This window comes from Ambystoma mexicanum, chromosome 4p (genome assembly GCF_040938575.1).
Source record: "Ambystoma mexicanum isolate Mex_15411 chromosome 4p, UKY_AmexF1_1, whole genome shotgun sequence".
Taxonomy (NCBI): Eukaryota; Metazoa; Chordata; class Amphibia; order Caudata; family Ambystomatidae; genus Ambystoma; species Ambystoma mexicanum.
Window position 1 is genome coordinate 57,046,768 of NC_090927.1, and position 15,936 is coordinate 57,062,703.

The following is a 15,936-nucleotide window of genomic DNA, read 5'->3' on the forward strand; positions in this document are numbered from 1 at the left end:
AAAGCTGGCCATCTCTCAGCTTAACCTTCATTCCAATTCTGTTGGCTGTCTCCATGACCACCAGTCTGGCTTCAGAGCTGCCAGAAGCAAAGAAACTGCTCTCCTGCACATCCGTGAAGATCTGCTCTCCAACCTTGACTCTAACATTCCCTCTGTCCTCATCCTACTCTATCTTTTTTCTGCCTTCGCCACGGTCAACCATACCATCCTGCTCAACCGTCTCCGTGATAACCTGGTTATCACTGATCAGGCTCTGGCCTGGCTGACCTCTTTCCTCTCTGATCGACCCTCCCAGGTCCAACTTGTGTCCTTCCCATCATCTATCTTCCTCTCTACCTGTGGTGTTCCCCAGGGGTCTAACCTCTGGCCCTGGCTTTTCAACCAATACCTGGCAACTCTCATCCACTGCATTGCCATTTTCTGCTCAAATTTCCAGTGCTACGCTGACACTCAACTAATTTTCCGGCTGCCCTCTCTCATCTGTGATTGCCTAACTGCCATTCACGATTGGTGTGCCTCCAACGATCTTTGTCTGAATGCCAACAAGACGGAGATCCTCCTCATCCACACAACTTCACCGTCCTTTCTCCTCACTCTCTGGCCGGCTTCCCTTGGCCCTCCTCCTACCCCCACCTGCAAGACTAAGAACCTCGGGTCATCTTTGACGCCACACTTTCCTTCTCCGCCCACATCTCTGATGTCTCTATAAAGTCAAACTTCCTACTGCACCTCCTCAGAGGTACGCTGCCTTTCCTCTCCTTCCCCCAGAAGCTCACTGTCTCCCAAGCTCTGGTTCTCTCTAGGTTGGACTATTGTAACAGCCTCTTTCTAAATCTACCTGCCTGTACTCTCCGCCCTCTGCAACTCATCCAGAACAGGACTGCAAGACTTGTCCTTGGCCTCAAGCCCTGGGATCGTATCTCTCCAGCTCTGAAATCTTTACATTGGCTCCCAGTGGATGCACAGATTAAAATCAAAAGCCTCTGCATTGTCCACAAGGCTTTCTGGTTGCCTGGGTCCAAAATACCTTCAGCTATCCCTCCGCAAATACCTCCCCTCTCGAGCTCTTTACTCCTCTACATCTAACTCCCTCCGAGTCAGTTGTTTTTCAAAGAAACGAGCTGGGGGTAGATCTCGGTCTTCGGCTGGGGCCCTCCCTCTGGAACAGCCTCCCTGCCACTCTTGAGAACCATCTCCGGATCTGGAAGAACCTCAAGACCTTCCGCTTTGCTTCCGCCTTCGCTCCCCCTCTCCCCGGCTGATCTATTCTCTTGGCACAGTGCACCTGGCTTCCCTCTGTCCTCTGAGTCCAGGTACCTGCTCATCCTGCCACCCTCCTGCACTGCATCCAGGCCACCCCTTGCACTGGGGTCTGTATCTGTACCCATACAGCCCCCCGCCCTTTCTTCCTGCATTTATCAGACCTACCCTGTCTGCCGCCTTAAACCCAGCACTTGCAACTTGCTGGCTGCACTACCACTGTTTGTTGCCTTTTATTATTTATTGTTATTTATCTGTTTCTCCTTTGCTCCGCACTTTCCACTTCTCCCCCTTCCATGCACTTTTCCCCCTCCCCCTCTCCCTCTCCCATGCACTTGTGCGTTCTCAATGTCACTGGGCTTAGTAAGATCGCTGTTTTGTTCTCCCCTGTTCCCCTCCCTTGCCTTGTCATGCTCTGAAACACTTGTGTACGAGCGCAATAGAAATAAAATATCAATATCAATAAAGCTCGTAGACTTTGTTAGTCTTGATTGTGCATCCACATTATTTCTTCAGCTATGTGATGGTGGACTGGAGAGCTGAACAAAGTTAATCAGCCTTTCTCATGGGACATTTGCATGGGACAGGCTCTAGATATTAGATGCCCTTATACAGTATTTCCATCCTTGGCAATTTACAATGTAAATGACAGAGTATGTTTTGAATTTCTATCTTGCCTTAGGTGTGACAGTATGATGCTGTTACAAAGTATAACGTTGTGAAACACTGAAAAAGCACATCATACCGGTAAAGGGTGCTAACAGTCTTCTTACTTGTAACGGACACAGGTGTCTTTCCTCTTGCTTTGCTCTCTGTGTCCTGGCTGTCCTTGAACAGGAGCTCCTTTTCTGATTTAATCCGAAAAAGATTCTCTGGGTTCACAATTGCATAGCCTGTTAGGAAACATTACTAAATTAAGCAACTGTACAATGACAAAATATTAGTGAAAGAGAAATATAGTATGTCTGGCAAATGTGATGGTGCATTCCTATTGGCATGTGATATGTTCTTTCACTGACAATGGGATACCTTCAAGGTCTGTATATGATCAGAAGAAAGTCTTTGGAATAACTCTGCATTAACAAGGTACATCTATTAAGCTTCTTGATATATATATATATATATATATGTATTTTAAAATATATATATTTTATTATTTTCAATTAAATACAATACAGCAAAACAATCAGATTTCCCTCGCCCTCACCCAGTCCCTGCACCCGCCAGTGATACAACAGTCACCATTCACAATGGTGAGTCTCTTCATGGTTCATATAATGTCCAAAATCCTTATCTTATGGGGGCACCATTGCAGCACGTAATCGTTCTGCAAATAACATAAAACCATACGCCAATCCCCTCTGAAGGCTTCCTGGGCACCCTGTATAGTACAGGTAACCCATTCCAATGAAACAAAGGACCATACTTTCCAGAGCCATTCCTGGTTTGGCGGAGGTTGTCGATGTTTCCATTGTTGATCAATCACGAGCTATGCAGCTATTAGAAGGGCCATGAAGCCCTTTTTGAGTAAGTTTTAAAACAGGAGTCCCACAGACCAAATAACCAAACCTCTTTACCCAGCTGCTCTGTCCCCTGAAACATACCTCCCATCTGTATTTTCAATTCTCCCCAGAAGGGCTGCAAGACAGGACAATCCCACCAAATGTGTGCCCAATCTCCAACTGCGTCACAATCTCTCCAGCAGTGGGCAGACGTTGAGGGATACATTAAATGCAATATTTCTGTAGTGTAATGCCATTAAAGTAGAATGTTATGCCACATCTCGCTCCACTGGACTGAGCGTGTTAGTTTTGGGACCCCGCTCCACAGATAAGATCAATGTTCAACTGAAACCAATAGTACCCTATGGTCCACGGTATCGAACGTGGATGATAAATCTAATAGAATCAGGGTGCCTGTTCCAGCCTCATCGGCCAGTCAACATAGGTCATCGTACACAGAGACCAGGACGCTTTCTGTCCGCACCCGGGCGTAAACCAGACTGAAATGGATTGAGAAAAGAAGAGGACTCAAGAAAAGACGTAAGGAGGGAGAAAACAAGAGATTCCATTAATTTCATACCGAACAGAAGTAAAGAAATAGGTTGAAAATTTGCCAGGATATAGGATCTAATGAAGGCTTTTTCAGAAGCGGAATAACAACCACCTGCTTAAGCTCTGGTGAGATGGACCCAGATCGGCAAGAATGATTGAACGCTCTTGTCAGCCATATGGAAATATGGGGAATATATTTCAAAATCCTCAAGGGGATGGCATACGAGGGAGAGGCAGATTTTGCTAACTGCAAGCTCCACCTCCTCATTGAGAAGGTGGGAAATATCGACCTATGATCCAAGGCCCCAGGCAGAGATTGCTGTTCAGGGGCGGGAAAGCAGATAACAGATCTTTTCCCGTATCAAATTAACTTTATCAATAAAAAAAGCTGCCGGATCATCACAGAAAGCCTGGGAAGGGTCAGCCTGCAAAGCAGTATCCGGAGGAGAGGAGAGTGAGCGTACAACAGAGAATAGTTAACGAGGTTGATTAGGGGCACTTTCAAATGTACCCGTATATTAGGTGCTTTTAGCCATCCAAATAGCCAGATAGTAAATGCTACATATTGAGGAAAAAGCTGACTTGGCACCAGCAGAATAGGCTTTCCTCCACTTTTGTTCGGCCTGCCGTTTATTTGCTCGCAAGGCCTTCAGCTCGTCTGAAAACCACGGCTGAGAGGGGCGACTCCTCAGCTTCCGAAGAGTAAGCGGAGCTAGCATATTGGCTAAACTACTAAAAACTTTTATTAATGTAGAAAAGTTTATTGAGCCAGCTGCTTGGCACTGTGCCTGGATATTAGAAACAATGTCAGCATTCAAAGTTTTCAACCAATTATGCCAACGTTGGTATTTAGCTTCTACCGGGGCCTGAACGACCTGGGCCTGAATCAAGAAGTGTACAACAAAGTGGTCTGACCGTAGGATAGGGAAAGGAGGGAAAACAGTAGCTAGAGAATCTCTGTCAAAAACTAAATCCAGTGTATTCCGGCTAAATGCGTCGGGGCAGACACCAATTGTGCTAAACCCATGTCCTTCATAGCTTCAAAGAATTGCTTCTCAGCCATGGTAGCAGGGCAGTTAAAGTACAAATTAAAATCACCTTTAATGACTAGGTCAGGATATCTGAGTTCCAAGTCAGTGACGAATTCAAAATATAGGTCTCAAAAGGAGCTGACTGCTCCAGGAGGATCTAAGTAGTATAACTGTCTGTCTTAATCTGGTTTCATCTAGTCCCGGTAAAGTATCTCTTATTGTGCTTGATTTGATTTGTAGGAAGACTGATTTATGCTTATTATTTTTTTTTGTTTTGTTTGTAAGGCGCCGAAAGCCCACAGGCATCGGGGCGACACAAAGACATTGACTTACACGTAACATGTTGACTAAGTAGGAACAGAACACGAGACGCATGGAATGCCAAGAAACAGAAGAGGACAAGTACAGCTCAGGGATGTCTGGTTCATTTGAATAGGAAGGTTTTTAATTGCTTTCGGAATCTAAGGAGGTTGGATTCCGCTCTCAAATTCAGTGGCAGTTTATTCCATTGCTGAGCTGACCGGTTGGGGAAGGCTTTGCCTAACCCATTTGTTTTCCTATGAAGATTTTTTTGTAATAAGCCCTTGCGTCTCAGATCTAAGAGTGCGGGTTGGGGTGTAGCCCACGATCTTAGACTTCAGGTATGCCGGAGCTTTACCGTATAGGCACTTATGTGTAAGTGTCATAGCTTAAAAAAATATATGGTCTTCGACCCTAAGCTAGTGTAGTTCCTTTCGTGCTTCACTGATATGGTCAGTTTTTGCTTTCCACTTAATTATCCGAACAGCGTGGTTCTGAATATGCTGGAAAAGTTTGTCAGGCATTCCCAATGGTAGGGCATTGCCATAGTCCAGTCTAGACAGGATAGTCGCTCTGGCGATGGTAGCACAGTTTGATTCACTCAGAACAGGTCTGATGGCTTTTAGCAGTCGTAGTATGAGCAATTTTTACTGACGCAGGAGGCTTGAGCATCTGAGCTCAGGGAGGCGTCTAGAGTCATGCCCAGGGTTTTTACGCTAGTCACTACTTGGATGTGGGACTCTTATCATGAAGGAATCATAGCTGGCTGATGGTTTAGCCCTGGCTTGTTTGGACCCGAAAACCATTTCCCGTTCAAACACATCCAGTCATGATCCATCCATTGTTCGAAGATGTTGTAGAGTTCATTTACTATTTTCTTGTCTTTTATGTGGTCTCCGCTCAGTTCCATTACCAGCTGAGTGTCCTAAGCATAGTTTGTGACAAAGGCATTGATGTTGTCTAAAACCTCACACAGGAGGCGTAGGAATACGTTGAAGAGAAGTGGCGAGCGACTTGCTCCCTGGGGCTGATAGCCAGCCTATAGCTTCACCAGAGCAGTTGGCGATTTTCTCCAGTGCTTCCTGTAGTAGTTTGTGGTCTAGTAAATCAAACGCAGCACTAAGGTCTAGCAGAATCAGCAGACCCGTGTTGCCCATGTCGATGATACTTAGCATTTTTGTCTGTAGGTCTAGCATCTCAGTTTCAGTGTTGGCGATGTAATATTTAATTGGTCTCTACATAAGCTTGCAATTGGGCAGTTGCAACTTTGTCCATAACTTTTAGAATGAAATCACAGTTAGTTATGGGTCTTACGTTTCCTGCTTCTCGTTGGTCTAGATGGGGCTTTTGGACCAGTGGGGTGATGGACCCCTTTTTTATATTCTTGGGAACCATTGGTCCCAGAAAGAAGTATTTACCATTCTCGTAAGTACAGGTGTAACCAAGATGGTCCGTTTCCTTTTTCATGAGTGGTTGTTGGTCCTTAGCTTTGTTAAGTCGGGCGCTCGCTATTACTTCTCTTGCTTTAGTGATCTTATTACAGAATGCGACTTGAGTGTTTTCACATTCTGCTTGGGACGGAACAAAAGCCGGAGTCAACGATTCAGGCTTGTCGATCGATTTTAGTATCTCGAACCGTTTAGCTGGAGCACTGGAGGCTTTCTGAATTTGTGTATTAAAGTACTTCTACAAGGATCCTTTTGTAGGACCTCTGGAGTTCCTTGCATCTATCCTTGTTGCTAGTGGTTGGTTTTTTTAACCATCTGACTTCAAGCTGTCTTTTTTCTTTTTTTGAGCCGCTAAATCTGAGGTGTCCATTTTTGATGATTGGTATTAGGTCTAAGTAGTTTAGCGGGGAGAGGAGCTATTTGGTCAATGAGAGATGTGGTATGTTGTTCATATTTAGATATGATTTTCTCACAAGTATCGTCCTCACTAAGGTCTGCTAGGATGTTGTTGACACAAGACACAAGGTGTGCTCTTTCAATTTTCTTGAAATTTCGACATGTCGTTTTCTTGGGTTCATTGGGAGTAGGCGAGGTCAGTGTGAAGTATATTTTGTTGTGGTCAGACCAGATGCACAGAGTGGTCGTGTAGTTATTGGTTGCAAGATTATTCGTGATGATCCAGTCTAGCTGGTGACCATTGTCCATTGTGGCTTTTTAACTTTGAAATCAAGATCGATTAGTGCCTTCTCTAGGTCTATCGCTTTTTTATGCTTGGGGGCACCCTGCCAGCGATTGAGATCGCCTAGGACCAGCGTGGATGAGTTGGGACTTTTAAGTAGATTGATTTCAATGATGAGCTCACCGGACAGCTCAGACGTAAGAGATGGTGGTCTGTAGCTTTTTCTTTTACTTAATATTTTGTTTTAAACTGCTTCTTTTTGTATGTATGTGAAAAGTCAATTTTGTTAGCTGTAACACAATAAAAACAAAACAAAACTTTTGTGATTGCTCTCAGTGCTATGCTGAGACCGAACAGAAGCCCCCTAAATTTGGTTTGTTGCAAATCATAGGTACTCGCAATGAGGGGCCCAAATAAGAATATGCATGTACGGGTTCTGAAGATAAATGGCACAAAGTCAGCCCCCCTCCTCCAAAGGATTCAGAATCTAATGGAAGCCAGGGCTCAACATAACAAATATCCACAGCTCCCTGAAATCTGGATAAGACCTACCTTATCCTTAAATGGTAGAACAGGAACAGGCATTGGACTTTGGTTACAATACCGCCAAAAGGGTTTTCACAGTGAGGGTATTTTTTTGCTCTCCTTGGACAAAGCCTCAACCATAGAGGCAAAGAAATAGCTGTGTGCCATACAACGGAAGACTTCGGAACTTTGGGTAAATATTTTGTGCTTTTAAGCCACTAACCCAAACTAATGTCAAGGACAGGACATATTCTGATGGCCACCCAAGGTTTCCAACATGTCAGGATGCACTTGTTTGGCCTCATAAACATGCAAAGAACTGCTCTCTCTTGTCAGTTGGCGGGTCCTCCAAGAAGTCTGTAATTACCCTCCAGCACTTGAAATTGTAAGAGGCAAAGACAGCATCAGTGTCTGCATGCCTTAAGTGAAGGGCACTGTTGAGGTGTACTTCTCTATTACATGGAAACACCCAAAAAGATTGAAGAGAAAATAAATGTATGTCATATTTGACCAAATTTATGCTGTACGAAAATCTCATGTAGCCTAATAATTTAAATACATATGCTAACCTCCTTAATCACATCCTCCTTAACTCCACCACAGGAGAATACAGACAGACCACTCACACTAAGTTGCCAGGCTGATGTCTCCTATGGTGCTGACAAGATCCTGCAGAGGGCAATTAACTTTAACATGGTCCTAAAGGCTAGTGGGAAGTGAAAATAATTGAGCCTTTGGTGCCATGTAACGAAGAACTCATTTTTGAGTGGGTGGTTGGTTCTCTAAATGTAACGAAGAACTCATTTTTGAGTGGGTGGTTGGTTCTCTAAAGTGGCCATGTGCTTCTAAAACCAGGCAATGCTGGACTTGGACTCCTCTGTTAGCCTCACCATTCTCCAGGCATGGAGTAGGGATCTGTCACATTGTGCCACCACCCAGATATGCATGATCACAAGCCATGGTTTCGCAACTTGCAAAGATCTTGGTGTCCTATTAGGCACCACCAGTGACCTGCATTTGATCAGGAGGTATCCGAATGAGAGGGTAAGCTCTCATTCGGATACCTCCTGCCTATCCCTTGCATCGTCTGCCCAGTGCTACCCTATCCCTTGCATCGTCTGCTCAGCCCTGACAGGTAGACATGCATATGCACAGAGGTGCCTGACAGTAGGGATGTAACGGTATAATGGTATACCGTTAAAGATACCGTGAACCACTTAATTGAATAATAATAACCGTCACATTGTTTATACTGGTATACCGTTTAGACCGTTAAGTGTGCTTTTCAATCTGATTTGGAAAGGCTGCAGTAAGCAAGTGCTGCACAGTCTTGGTCTTGCACTGTTGGATGTGCCATCTGCCAAGTAGTTACAGTTGGAGCAGTTTTTAATGTCATTCCATAAATCACGCGTGCCTGACATAAAATCAATATGTTAGCAATAGGAAGAAAAAATACAGTGCTAAGAAGGAAAAGGGTTTACTTTGGGATGGGGGATTTCCCTGGTTCTATCATTGAATTTACATATAATAAGTTACACTGTAAAATGTACTCATCTCTGTGGGTATTCCCTGCTGCCATACCAAAGGGTAACATGTCCGTGATTACTGAACACCTTTTGGCCTGCAAGTAAACGAAAGGCTGTAACGTAAAGAGAGAGTGTGTGTGTGTGCACGTGTGGGTGTGTATGCGCACAAGCGTATACTACCATCAGCCTCCATTGATCTGTGGCATGCAGTTTATCAAGATGGCAACATGTTCATCTTCACCAGTAGCCAGTGGGGGAGCTAAAAGCCTAAATGACCACTTAAGAAAAGCTATTCAGTTTGCTTTGCCAGTCGCAGCAGGGCCCCCCCTCCTCCTCCTCTCCACACGTGTGTTTGGTGGAAGCAAGGGGTGGCATTTCAGTGGAAAGTATGTTGAAAAGCCCAATTTATGACCTTTTAGAAAATATTTGTTAAGATTAGTTAACATCACCTGCTATACCGCGATAACCATGATATACCGTCATTTGGCAAGAAGGTTATCATACCGTCATAAAACTAATACCGTGACACCCCTACCTGACAGTACTTTAACAGACAAACCCGAACACATTGGAAGTTTACACATAAAAGTAAATAATCCTGAGAAGACAGGCATATTTAATGGGGGGGGGTGTGTGTGTGTGTGTGTGGTGTGTGTGGTGTGTGGTGTGTGGTGTGTGGTGTGTGTGTGTGTGTGTGTGTGTGTGTGTGTGTGTGTTTTTTTGTCCTTCTGATCCAAAAACTAACGTCAAGAGCTAGTCTTTGTGCTAGCTGTGCATGCAGAGGAGACACCAGAGTGGGGTCAATAAATGGAATTCCTGTGATCAGTCTGCACAACCTGGGGTAGCACCATGCAGAAGGGAAGTAAGTCTAGATTTCACCACTCAAAGATAGTAAATCAATCCAACTAAGACCTCAGACACATACAATCCCCTTACCCAAGGATATCAGTGCACTGTGAATCTCCTTCATCACGTTCCTGTAAAGTTCCTTCTGCCACTCCTGTAAACTACCCCACTCCTTCTCCGAGAAATAGACTGCAACATCATGGAATGTGATGGATACCTGAAAGGAAAATAAATGTCTTCAGCAAACTGCCATTCAGCCTCACAGAGGGCCACTGCATAGGGAGAATCTGTTCCATAGCATATACATCTCATTTGGAATGGGCCAACCAATCTATAGGACACATACAGAATTATACATGACCCACAATGCATAATTAATTTGATATGCTACAAGGGGTTTCGTGTGGCCCTAGCACAAAACAAAAGCCGAGTGGTTTGGGATGCATTTATTACTGTAAGTAACGCATGGTATCGAAGTAAGACAGACACAAGTGACCACAGTTCAAGGGTGTTTATTGAACTTTCTAAATGCAGTCCTAGTGGAGTCTTGTCAAAATAAAAAGGTCTATGCTAAAGAACCTATTGCCCGCTAATTTACAAATAGTGTGGGGGAATGTTCATGCAATAGAAAGAAGTGTTCACAAAATGAAAAGTCAGGATGTTCGGGCTGTTAGCCTCCCTTCCCCACGTTTTCAGTACGGAGTAAGGCGGGACTGAGCCAAGCACACACACTGGCTTCCTCTACAGGAGGATACAGTTCTAATTTCAGCATCAGGGCCTTCTGTGCTGAAGTCTCTTTTCTCATCAAAGTCTCTTGATTCAGAGGGCCTGATGTGCACAACAAAAACAAAGTTATTTTCTTCTTCCAATTATGTGATTCGGGTGCCTCGCCCTGGATACCCCTCAGTCAGGCTCAAATTCCTTTTCTATTACAGTGGACCCCCCTCTTCCCGGCTCAGATACCTTTATTTTAAAATTCCAAAAATATTAATTCTCGGGTGACTTCCGGTTCACAGCAGAAACCTCTCAGCCGGGCGCAGATCCACTTTCAATTAGTCTCCCTCAGCCGGGCTCGTACCAATTGCAGTTAATTTTATACTTATTGAAGACTGTTGAATGTTACCAGGGTTTAGCTTGACCCGTCGCAGGACCACTTCGATTCAAAGGTCCCTTTTTACAATGCAGGTGTCATTCAGTTGGATACCTTCGAATTAGCACCCATGTGGCGCCAGGCCACTCTGTACACGGTATCTTAGTTGAATTTTTCAAAGAACATTCACTCCTTTAGTTTCCACTTGTTCGCGCCTCTCATTACATGCGCTTCAAACACTGTCCTTTGTGGATTTCTTCATACACTGTTGCTGCTTGCAACCTTTGTTCAAACACAAGCTGATTTTGTATCAGTTTCTCCAACTGGCTGTACTGCTTTTATTGGTGCCGCTTTCTTGCATGAGCCCCAAGGACAGTACCACAGCGGCAATCGCTCCTCCCGGCCTGAGTTATCAACACAGGAGGGCCTGGGATACTTTTGATGCACAGTGTAGGATTGTTCAGCTTCAGTTCCCGGTCTTCGGCTTCTCACTTTCTCAGACTTGAGAAAAATAATGGTTTCTAGAGGTCAAGGGTACTTCCCTCCTTGCAACCCTCTCCGGTATCGCTGCCTTTCATCTTGTGATAAACTGCTATCTTGGAACTGCTGCTTCCTCGTGTGTTTTTCCTCGCTCAGAGTGTGCTTTCGTGCTGCGCCTTTTATCCATGTGGAGAAGCCTGATGGGAGTCAGGTGTGTGTAATGATCAGTAATTGCAGGACCATGGTGTTGGGACATGTTAGGTATACGGCTATGGTGTTAGTCCATTGTCGCTCATGGTGACCTGTCCGTGAGAAAGTGTTTGTGTTGGAAAAGGGGGGCGGGTTAGGGTTGAGCTTCTAGGTATCCTACCTGGCAGGACGGGGAAAAGGAGTTACAGGGAAGGGGATACCGCGTCTCACCCATCCGTGTCCCACTTCCACTCTTGAAGACCCCTCATGCAGGTGATCCTCCCGCACTGGTCCGACCCAAGGAACTGGATCCAATAGCGATGGCCGTGTCGGGGCCACCTGGATGACAGATCCCCGGGGACTGGCGGGTGAGACACCTTCAAGTTTCTAATATTACTCACCATAGTCCATTGCCCCATTACATATTAGTTCCCAAGGTATTGGTCCAGAGCGTTGTATGCTGCATAATGAGCAGTTTGCCCCTTTTTCATGCCTTTCCTCATCACGCTTGCAATGCAATGACACAGTGAGAGTATGTAGACAAGTTACCACTCCTTCTCTGTCCCTTAGCCCCTGAGCAGCTATTAGGAAGCCCCCTCAAGAGAATAGGAGGGATATGGGTTGGAATTGCCAAAAGAAAACATGACTCTCAAAAGTGTAACTAGAGCAATTTAGACTGCAATTGGTTGCACCTGCTGGGACTGTACCAAGCATTTACGTGGGCACTGGAGAATGCGCTTGGCTTATGACAGCAGCATACTTTACATGTGGGGACTCTGCCAGGCACATGAAGGCACTATATGGACCTTTGACTGATCATGGTATATGATGGCAGGATCTGTCATAAGATTGCAATTCCTGACAAACAGTGGGAGAACATTGGCATACGATGGCAGTGTTTCGCGAATGCTTATCCAACAGCCAAAACCTCTGGCTTTGGTGATGCCTATTTATATAGTCTACTCTCCAACCTCAGGAATGGGGGTCTATGTGTAGCTCAGTGCAGTTTCAAAGGTGAAAACTGGCGACGGCTGATTTGACTGGATGCCACCGTATTCTCCATACATGACACTTTAGCATTATACTGACTGAAGTGGGCTTTGTAACCCTTGCATGACCATGAGAAGAGTCATTTTATATCCCTCCTACACCCTTGTGTGGGGTAACTAAACGCTCATAAGATGCAGTGAGACCCTGCAAAACCCCTAGTTAGCTATTTGACTCGGGTAGACAGGACATCTCTGGATCCCCTCACAAACCTTTTGAGTAGCTACTATTCCCCTTTTATGGCCTTTGCCTTAATCTGCTCGGGCCTTGCACCATGATAAGCAAGTAGGTTCCTTTGGCAACAGAAACAGAGAATATAGAAATATAACCAGCTATAGAAGAGCAGGCAGTGCAGAGGTGTTTTGACTTCATGGTTTGCTCTGTGCTTGCTCCATAGACTCTGTGCCTGTCCCTGAACGTTCCACTGTCCCACACTTGGTTCTCATCCAATAGAAGACTACCCAGTAGGGAAGGGGTTTTGGGAAGAGTAGCTGCTCATCCAAGGTAGACAGTTAATTGTTTATTTAATTCTTTTCACTCTGCATCAAAGGTTTATGAAGGGGCACGGAGTCAGATTTGTGCCAAATGCCAAGCCTCTTTGTTTTAGCATTAAATTACAAAAATGTATTCTTGGCTTCTACACACAATCTAAAGGATTCACAGCTTACACAACATAGTTTGGCTCGAAGTAGGTGACTTGTTTTGGTTGCCAGGGACAAATGAAAACACCAAAGCGTCCCTGGGAATTTGCCCGGACTAAGAGCATTAAAAGCTACATTCCTCCATACAAAGTATAGACCATTTTATTTAGTTGGAACGTCTCTAATGATACTGCAACCAACGATATTGCATGGTCTTAAATGTAATGGTGGGTTTGTATATAATTATTGCCAGTCCACTGGAATATCACATGCCAGCAATGATAGCACTATGGTGAGAGTCTCTGAGGAAAAAGCAGGGAAGACACAAGCACATTGGATAGGTTCTCTTAGCAGACTCGTTCTACCATGAAATTCTATATATTTCTACAACCAAATTTCCAAAGATGAGAGAACTCCTTCACAGAAAATTCCAACAGTGAAACAAGGCCAGAGTTCCTAAATATATGTTGCAGATCCAAGCAGATGTAAAATGGTAGCAATTCCAAATATCCATTGAACAGAACAATATGATGAAGAGCTGGATCAGTAAAGGGGTCCTCAGATCGATAATTGGTCACAAACAGGCAGATTTTACAGAATCGGATGCGTTTAAGTCCTGTAGATAAGTTCCTACCTGAGTCCAGAATGGCTCCGACATGCTCCCCTTCTCAGTTGGTCACACACGAGGTCCGGAGCTAATGGCAACTGCTAATCCCTGGAATAAGTTCCACCATCTTCCTCAGCCGCAATCTGTAAAAGGAGACAATAAAGTTACTATTTGTACTTAGCTGTGTTTCTTCAAAAGGTTGCAGGAATTGGGGAAAATGCTAAGTCTGTGTGCCCCCCTTCGTTGTCTAGGGTGGCCGTTCAGTATGTGTTAGCCGGCTGCAATGACCAAACTATGATTGGCATTCCCCTAGTCAATCAAGATAAATTTGTGTTTGGTTTGTCAGTTAGGTGCAGCACTGCATCATGGCCAAAAAATATTCAGTCAGCAGAAAGTATGACTACAAACAAAGGCTCAAACAGTAACACACAATACTTAGAAATTGTATTAGAATGTGGATACTGATATTACTAGAATGCTGATATGGACTCCAAATACATCCTTGAATAAATACTGTACATATACTTTCTGCTGACTGATTTCTTGGCCATGGCACAGTCCCACACCTAACTAACAAACCAAGTGTTTCTTCAAAGCACCACTGGTTATCTGCGGAGTAACTGTTCATGAACAGAAGGGGAGGGGTAGAAATGGAAGGGGTGTGAAAGATGCTGCAGGATTCCTCCATAATTATTTCTTCTGTAGACACATAACCAGTCAGATAGAAAAATACAGAAATAGACAAAACCCCATCTGAACTGCTAGGCTACACCTTCTATGGATGAGATTACAAGCAGCCCCATACATGCGTAAACCTTACTGAGCTAGATCAGTGAGGTGAGGTGAGGTTTAATTCCCTAGGCGAGGTAAGCTATGGGCAAATTATTCAAAGATTTACAAGAATCATTTTGGCGTTTATAGTGAGTCTCTATCGGTGGGAGCAGGTGCTCACTGTGACTTGGGAACCAGGCTAAACCTCACTGATGGGGCCTGACAAGTGTCAGACTACAACCCTCCTCAGGGCACCATCTGTCCATGGAGGAAAATGGCAGAGAAATTTGGGCACCAGTGCGTGGATATCTGCACCTCTCACCTTCTCTTCCACTTGCAAAGTGCATCAGTCGAAGATAATCTTTTGGTAGGCTGTAGAGATTTTTTCAGGAACTCCCTCTGCATGCATCCTTCTCTACCTAAGAGGTCTCCCAATTACCTTCGAATTTGTCAGTTCTGCTCTGGGCATTCCTCCATGCTCAGGAGGCCAAAAGAATAAAGGTATGGATAGAAGTAACAACAAATCTCAGTGAGCTTCCAAACACCAGGTAGGAGATACCGACACAGTTTACCACTGCAGTAAACATAACAGATTGAAAAATTGTACATACCACAAAGAGGTAAATGCAAGATTTGATAGAAGAACAACTCCAGTTATCTCTAAAAGTGAATACTCTCCAAGCCCCAGTGGATGTGGGTGCTGCAGTTATTTCCCTGTAATCGACATACCACCAGAACTATTGGAGTCTGAGAGGGTTAGCAGTAATCAGAAGTACTGGTAGATATTTGTAAATCAACACAGAGGGCACTTTGCGTACAAAGTCCCGCAAGCGTGGGCTTCGTTTTAAAATTACAGTAACGGGAGACCCTGCCCGAATGGCCACTCCTCCATTGGAACAGAATAGCCTCCTGCTCTCCAATTTCGATGGGGAATTCCCCCAGCATCAGGTACATAGGTTAAACAGAAGAGAGCTCCTGGAATTAACACAAGGCTGTATGGATTAAAGTCATTAATATATAGCTAAATTAAAGCAACTAACCAAAGAAACAAACTGGAGTAAATCAGCTCTTTCCGCCAATCACTAAAAATGAGATGAAATAAAACAAGAGTACATGTTAATGTTAAAGGATATTTGTACCACACATTATCACCACCGGAGTGGTCCCCTTGCGCTCTTGCGGTTCTGAAAAAAGAGGGAGGGGTGGAGGGAGTTAGTGGGGATGAGCTGGAGAAGTGCAAGAGAGCAGTGATGTGCTGTTGGCGGCCTTAGCCCGGAATTCCGTTGGCTGGGCTTGGGGTGTTATACTGTCGGAAGACGTCGTGTGCTGTTGTGTGGGTCTATGTGTGCTTTGTTTTGTTGTTGCAGTGTAGTGAAGTTTGTCCGGATTGTTGTGTTGTAAGTTTGTGGTTGTGTTGAGTTTGAGAGGTCTATGGAGAGGGT

At 44.6% G+C, this 15,936-nt stretch overlaps 1 protein-coding gene across 1 annotated transcript in view; it reads right to left on the bottom strand.

The window, feature by feature from the left end:
• The window catches only part of LOC138452990 (zinc finger protein 879-like), a 171,212-nt gene that overhangs the window by 135,250 nt on the left and 20,026 nt on the right, over window positions 1-15,936 (bottom strand). Inside the window, exons 2-4 of the mRNA XM_069605376.1 lie at window positions 13,751-13,866; window positions 9,760-9,886; window positions 2,034-2,153 (exon numbers count right to left, since the gene is read on the bottom strand). Of these exons, the coding sequence (XP_069461477.1) occupies window positions 2,034-2,153; window positions 9,760-9,886; window positions 13,751-13,774 (271 nt within the window). The 5' untranslated portion in view covers window positions 13,775-13,866. The remainder of the gene's footprint in view (window positions 1-2,033; window positions 2,154-9,759; window positions 9,887-13,750; window positions 13,867-15,936) is intronic.